General features: G+C 39.0%; 1 protein-coding gene across 2 annotated transcripts; it reads right to left on the reverse strand.

Moving 5' to 3' along the window:
• Window positions 1-3,842: 3,842 nt before the first annotated feature.
• LOC113333341 (protein MAINTENANCE OF MERISTEMS-like) lies at window positions 3,843-6,253 on the reverse strand. 2 transcript variants are annotated; one of them, XM_026579852.1, is made up of 4 exons: window positions 5,861-6,253; window positions 5,065-5,756; window positions 4,307-4,954; window positions 3,843-4,222 (listed from the first exon to the last, which is right to left on the reverse strand). In XM_026579852.1, the coding sequence occupies exons 2-3, from the start codon at window positions 5,730-5,732 to the stop codon at window positions 4,921-4,923; spliced, it is 702 nt and encodes a 233-aa protein (XP_026435637.1). In that variant the 5' UTR covers window positions 5,733-5,756; window positions 5,861-6,253; the 3' UTR covers window positions 3,843-4,222; window positions 4,307-4,920. The 2 variants fall into 2 exon arrangements, 1 of the variants encoding a protein (XP_026435637.1); XR_003351940.1 differs by lacking the exon at window positions 5,861-6,253 and having other exon boundaries at window positions 5,034-5,636.
• Between the last annotated feature and the right edge of the window lie 1,427 nt (window positions 6,254-7,680).

Consider the following 7,680-nt stretch of genomic DNA (forward strand, 5'->3'; position numbering starts at 1 on the left):
AAAACTATAACGTTGAGAATATGGACGTTGGAAAATCGACCGTTGTCATTTTTGTTTCTCACGCCCGCGTTGGTATGACCAACGCCAACATTTTTGTCTTGAGCGCTAGCATTTTTTCTTCCAGCGCCGCGTTTATTCTACACATGCCAGCGTTTGTCCTTATCTCGGGCGCTTGGTGATCAACCGCGCAGTATTCTCATAGAGGAGAAACCTGTTTGGCCATCCACCTGGCTCAACAAAAATTTTCATTTGAACATTACCATAGGAATTGCCCTTACCTTCTGAAAATAAATTCAACTAGCACAAAATTGTTTCCAAAAGTGGAGGCAACTTTATACAAGTTGCTTCCAAAAGTGGAAGCAACTTTCTCAAATTGATTCCAAAAATAGTTATTTTTTACCCCTCGGGGGTATTTGTGCAAGAGCAACCAAAATGAAGGGTATTTATAATATTACCACTATTTTATAGGCCGCTCTTAACAAAACCATCCAGTATAATTTTGATTCAAAACAATTTCTCGAAAATTGATATACTGTCATGTTGTTTCTCTGGCAATAGCAGTACTACTCTCTCCGACATTACTATTATGTAGTTTTGTACCCAAAAGAGGAAGAGATAAATGAACAGAAATTTTAGCAGTTATGCTTTCATTCATATCGGTGTAGTTTTTATGCACAACCTTTCACAATCTAGGATAAAGAAGGAATGTTCGTCATTGGCGTCGTGATCCCACGGCGAAATCCCTGTCATGTATAATATAAAACAGAATGGGTTTTTGAGCTTGAACTGACGGATAACATTTTGAGAGACAAACAGGTGATCCGACCATCCCAGTCTCATCCCAGCCAAAGACATCTAGGGTTGTGGTGTTTGTAACCTCCTATCCATTATGGAGATAGTGATCACCCTCTTAATTAGATCCTCATCAATTTAAAGCATAAATGTGCCATTAGTAAAATAAAGTGAAAAATTATATGTTACAAACATGTTACCGCCATAGAAAAATACATAAAATTCTTTGAACCATATCTTTAAAAAATCAAATTAGCCAACCTTCGTGAATCTGCAAAACACAAATAATATGTTCTTTTTAAAAATGCAAGAAATAATTTTCATTATAACCATTGTATAAAGGGAAAAATAAAAAAATACAAAGAATAATTTTCATTGTGTAAGGGGAACAATCGAAAACAAATATATTTACTCTTTCGTCATAAGTCTGATTTTAATTTTAGCAATCGAATAAGCCAATCTCATCAACCTGCAAAACACATATAACATTAGAGTTACAATGTGTGGAACCCAAAGAACAAAGAACTTTAGAATAATTTTCTAGCATCCATAACGAATTTATTTTCGACTGAAATATTTAACCAACCGAAAAAAATATCTTATTTCCATACAAAAATAGAGTAGTAATAGGCGTGGCGAGCCAACAATAGACCAATAGAGGCCGAAAACAATACCAAAATGGGTGACCGTTTGGGAAGTCCTTGCATACCTTGGAAAATGAAATAGCAGTACCAAGATAGGTATCTACTTGGGAAGTCCTCGTTATTCTTTTCTTGCCTACGTCAACTAGTTTGGGACTAAAGGCATAAAGGAGGACAAGAATACTTCCCTTCACATCGCACTTGTTGCCTGAACTGTAATGTAAAGTTATGTTTGGACACAAGATCCTTCGAAAAATACTTATCATTCGCTCATATTAAACGTTGATTAATTGGGTATACCCAGATTAATTGGGGTATACCTAATGAAACAAAACCCAAGACATTATGAAGTAAAAGAAGCCACTCCTTAACCTTGTATTTTCTAAATGACTAATATGCCCTTGTTTAATTAACACTAAAAATTCTAATTAGGTTAATTAATTGAGTTTAGTTTAAATTTTGAAATTATTAATTTAGTAGATTAAACCTTTAATCTGTCTTATGAGTTCGATTTCTATCAAAAAATTTAGTTTCGAAAATGTGAATGGTCGGCAAGGTCGACGTTTGAATAAGGTGTCGGCTATGTTTCGCCGGCATGGTCGACGTTTGAATAACATGCCGACCAAATACAGCCGGCATGGTCCTTGGATGAAGAAAATGTCGGCCCTTCTTAGGCCGGAATGGTCTTTGATGAAGAATACGCCGACTATCTTGGGCCAACAATCTTATGGTCGGCATGTAAATATTTCCTACCATGCCGGCTATCATATATCCGACATGCACGTAATGTATAACACTGTCGGCTGACATGTAGTCAGCATGATAAGGATTCATAACCTTGCCGACTTGTACTCATACCAAACAGAAAACAAAATATGGGAAGATGCAATTCACTTTATTCATGCAATTTTATTGAAACATAAAATACAACTCCTTGTCGACGGAAAAACGAATGCACTTAGCATGTGCATCAAGCCTTTGAACCCCTAAGCGATCCTAGTGGACGAGTTATAGTTTCGTGAGGGTTTACATAGAGATCTACCCACAAAACCTATAAAAAAAACTTCCAAAGCCATCAATCTTCCTCCTCTGAAGACGATACAACATCCAAGTAGTCCGGGTTATCCTCTAGGATTCTTTCTGCCAAGAAGTGATAGCTTGCATCAAACGCGAATGCTTCCCCCTTTTCCTCCAAGTAGCGCGCTTTCACAACTTCATGCTACAAAAACAAACTTACATTTGTTAGTGGTGTTTCATTGGAAGATAAAACAACATGGGATACGTAAAAAAAACCACAAAATTACTTACAAATTGTGCAATGGACAAGGGGAAGGGGCGAGTGTTAAAAATCCGAGGTTGGAGAGCTAAAAAAGCAAGTATCGCGTTTTCGATGACTAGGTGCCTCTCATGGACTTGTTGAACACTTCTTGCATTGGGATTCCCAAACTCTTGGATAAATTTATTCTGTACCCTAGCCAAAAGGTTGTGGAATCCACCCTTTCGGAGGATTGACGTCTAAGTCGTTTTTCCTCATACCAAGCTTTGGTGATTGCCAAATCTTCATTAGAATCAAAGAAGCCATTTTTATATGTAGAGAGCTATTGGGTGAGTTAGATGGAGTGTATGATGATAAGAGCTTTGGATAGTATATGCAAATAGTTGTGTGTTGTTTTGTGGAGATAAGTAGTGTATTTATAGGATAGTGCCCAAATTTGGCCGTTATAGTGCATAAGTACAAGTCAATCAATGCAATTGTACTTGCAAAAAATTTGAATTTTAAAACTGCCGGCAAGGTTTGTTTCCCCAGTTTGTCGACTAAGTCCGGTCGGCAGGGTCGGAATTTTGTTACCGTGCCGGCCTTATGATGATTTTAGACATCAGGAGAACATTTTCTTTTGCCTATCCTCCGGAACTGTATTTGGTCATTAGCATGCCGGCAACGATACATCCGGTAGAGTAGAAATTTTCTTACCATGTCGACCTTATGAATTTTAGGCATCAAGAGTTCATGCAATTTTCTGTTTAACCGTCGGAATGGTATTTGGTCACTAGAGTGCCGGCTGTTAAGTGGTCGGCAGGGAACATAATTTTAACCATGCCGACTTTATGATGATTTTAGGCATAAGGAGAAGGTATCTTCTGCAATATATAGCTGGCGGGGTCGATAATATAATACCCTGCCGGCTTCTTAACAGCCGGCTAAGTTTTGATCTGATTACCTTGCCGACCCTGGTATGCAAATAATTTCTGGTGTCAGGGCCGGCAGTATGACAGTTCAAAACCTTGCCGGCGCTGGTGTGGTCAGGAACTGTAACTTAAAAAAATCATGCCGGCATATTATTGAAACTTTACATAGCTAAACAAACCATTCATTCAACAACTAGAAATCCAACACTTGTTGTCCAAAATACGAAAACATGTCCCATAAACCTTAAAAAAAACATTTGTCCAACCGTTAACCAGAAATAAACTAGAGACTGCATTCATTCACCACCACGACCACGACCACGGCCACGACCCCGTTTAGGAACACCACCACTACTACTACCTTCACCACCACGACCACTACGAGCTCTCTTTTTGTCAGCATTCATCTTGGCTTGTGCTTCCCTACTGGCTTTTTCTTCCCTCTTTACTTCAGTATCAGCTTGCTTGAACAATTCATGGGAATCCTCATTGTCAATATTGCAAGCATAGTCAATGTGCTTGCTTTGCTCTTCAATCGACAAAGGCTCTCCTCTGTCTTTCGCGCAACACAACACCTTCACAAAGGTCTTCAACTGCTCCTTCTATTTTCATTAAACAACAAACAATTAATAGAATGATTCGGTAATGTAATCTTAAAACAGTAAGAGCAACTCTAAAATACTTACAAAGAACTTAAGACTTATTTATGGGTCTTTCGATGACATCTTCTTGATACGAGCCAGTTCTTCAGCAGTCGGTTTCATAATCACAGTAGGACGAGCCCAACCCAAGTACCACGTCATGTATTTCTCACTAGCTTCATTACCTTTGGTCACCTCATCCAAAAGACTCACATCGATGATACGACCACGTCTATCGTCCCAATGTTCTTGATTTGGCGGTGGATTGTAAGCGACGTTAATAGTTTTTTGGGACGTGGAGCAGTTAGCCTTTAACACAGTAAAGAACGGATTATCTTCATCGAAATGAGGTTCTTCTTCGACGTAACCCAATTGTCGCATTACCCGATGTGGATCGTACATTGAATATCCACCATCCACAGTCATTAAAGGTCCATAGTATAATGCAACTTCATCTCTCCTTTGGATTAAACCTTGATTTCTAGCATCTCGATACGGATCAAATAACACATCATCTGCAGTCAATTTGTCGATGGCGATTCAGAGTTTGATAAGATTTTGCGGTATTTCCTTATCCTGACCACCCTTAAAACTGTATCTTTGCCCTCTTGGCTTATCAATCGCAATATTCTCATCCACTTTGATGTAGGAGTTGGCTTTCACCAAAGAAGGGAAGTGCTCATATATCCAAACCTATGCAAAAAAAAAGTTTAGTAAGAATCTTATCTTACGAGAATTTTGCAAATATAAATGATTTAGACAATAAAATTACCTGGAAGAGACATATGTTTTCGTTAACTTACGCAGTGAGTGCCCTAGAACCCTTTGTCAACTCATTGTTCAAGAAGGCGACCATCGCAGTACCCCAAGAATACTCATGCATCTTATCTAAGGGATCCAATAGTTGCATATAACTGGCGTCGACCAAGCTTCCGGAACTGTCGGGGAAGATACATTTGCCCAGGACATATAGCAAATAACCTGACGCGGTAGCATTGATTCGCACCGGGTTCACCCTTCCTTCCTTATCAAAGATTTTCTTGGTGTCACAAAATGTGTCCCTCAACTTCTTCAGATTAAACTTTCTGCTTAGACGACCATCCTTCTTCTCAAGTATAGACTCCGTCTCAATCTGATTCCAACCGAACAATTTATGTCTCAATTTGTTAATATCCTTGAAAGAAAAATCATCATCGAAGCCCTCACTGACTGCTTTTCCCTCAACCTCGAGGCCTAGAATTTGATGAGCATCATCAGGAGTTATCGTCATCTCACTGAATGGGAATAACATTGTATCAGTCTCTCCGTAGAACCTCTCACAGAATGCAGATACAGTAACTCTATCATGCTCAATATTTGAACTATCCACCGCAGGCCACAACCCGGAGTTCTTGACAATCACTTTCACCTCCTCACATTCATCCTCAAGATTCCAAGTATTAGTCATTGAACATGAAGCTTGGCGCCTCATGAGACGGACGACATGCTTGTGATCCTAAATACCAAAAAAACAAAATGAAAAGAAATACAAACACTTGACGCAAATTTAAGATAAATACACACTTGAATAAAAAACAAAGACGGATTGAGATTACTTACGATAATATTATGGATCGTACATGCCCGTGAGTCTTTGTATCCAAAAAGAACATCTCCACCATCTCTTGAGGCCCCCCTTGAAACTCACCTTCTTTCAGTGTAAGCATCAAGTGAGGGGGAGGCATGTGGGAATTAGCTGGTTTAGTGATCACCCTCTTCTTCTTTACGGTTTCAGTTGAAGTTGAAGCTTCGGTTTGTTGAACAATAGCTAGAGTTTGTTCTCCATCTCCTTCTTCTTCTTCTTCTTCTTCTTCTTCTTCCACTGCCTCTTCAACAATTTCATTTTTGATATCCTTATCTTTATCTCCATTACCATCATCATCATCATCATCACCTCCTCCAACATTAGGCATTTCTTGATCACCATCATCATCATCATCATCATTGTTACCTCCTCCAGCAGCCGAAGTGCTTTCATCAACATCATCATCATCACCTCTTCTACCAGATGGAATTGATTGGTCTTTATCTGGAGTCTCGTCTGAATCACTGGGTTCCGATGGTGGTTCAAAATCATTCGGTACACGGATCAAAAGCGTTCCCGGCACAACGTATGCCCCCTATGTGTTGAAGTCAAGAGTTTTTCACCAACACGAGGAGGTCTTGAAGGAGGACTAAGAGCTTTCAAAGCTTTATTCTTTGCCTTTTGCATCCTGAACAAGAACGATTAAGAAAAAAATACATAAGTCGGCAGGGTCGACAAATACAACCTTGCCGACTACACAAAAGTCGGAAGGGTCGACTAAATAATGCATGCCGGCTAAACAGAGGCTGGCATGGTAATATTCATACAACCTGCCGGCTAATAACAAATATGAACACATTGTATACAAGGATTTTCCACAAAACCAGTCAGCAAGGTCCATTACCCACACATTGCCGGCTAACACACAACAGGCATGGTTTTATCCAAATACCATTCCGACTTTTAAAATTCAAGGCATCAGGAGACACAAAAAAAACGAAATATAGCCGGCAAGGTAAAAATATATAACCAACCCGGCATAAAAAAACTGCCGCCGGCAGGGTCTTAGTTTGAATAACTTGCCGACCCTGCAAGTACCAGTTACAGGTATTCAACAGTCGGCAAGATCTTCAACCTAAGAGCCTGCCGGCGAAACCCTAAATATGAAAAATCGGCAAGGTATATAACATAATTTGACATGCAAACATGAAATTGAAGTACTAAAGTGAGTTTAAGTATGCCCTTACTTTCTTAATCGCGCCATTTCTCGTGTTTCAGCGGCTACGAATTCTTCTTCTTCAACCGTTTTTTTCTTCACTTTCTTTTGAACCAAACTTGCAATTCCAGGGTTATACTCATTGGGTTTTCGATTAGCGTCTTTCATACGAGTAGCTTTACGTCTTGGCGGATCCATTGTTGAAGATTAATCGGAGTTTTCGAATCGACGATTTCAATGAATTAATCGACGAGTTTCGAGTTTTGATGGAGAGGAAGAAGAGAGCCGGTATGATTGTGGGGGAGAAGAAGAAGAGAAGAAGGAAGATGAAATGAAAATAATAAAACTGATTTAGGATAATAGGATTATAAAGGATAAGGGTATTTTATAACTTACCTATTAGGACTCCCCTAAAATCTTTAAAAAGTGTCCACTTAAAATTGGGTATACCCCGATTAATCTGGGTATACCCCAATCAAGCGAGGATATTAAAAATTGCAAATTTTCTTCGCTGAGTAAAAATTTCAACAAAACAAAATGTTCAACTAAGAAACTGCCAAAACTACTGATGATAAACACTCACGTGCAATGTGTACATTAAGTATGAGCACCTCAGTTAGTTCTTTATTGTTCAAGTCC

This window comes from Papaver somniferum, chromosome 1, assembly GCF_003573695.1.
Source record: "Papaver somniferum cultivar HN1 chromosome 1, ASM357369v1, whole genome shotgun sequence".
In the NCBI taxonomy this organism is placed as follows: domain Eukaryota; kingdom Viridiplantae; phylum Streptophyta; class Magnoliopsida; order Ranunculales; family Papaveraceae; genus Papaver; species Papaver somniferum.

Bases quoted from the DNA above. Each gene is read 5' to 3' on its own strand.
- LOC113333341 (XM_026579852.1), bottom strand. From the start codon at position 5,732: ATGAGGCGCCAAGCTTCATGTTCAATGACTAATACTTGGAATCTTGAG. The intron at 4,955-5,064 runs GTAAGTTAACGA...TTTTTTGCATAG, and splicing joins GGTTCTAGGGCACTCACTGC to GTTTGGATATATGAGCACTT.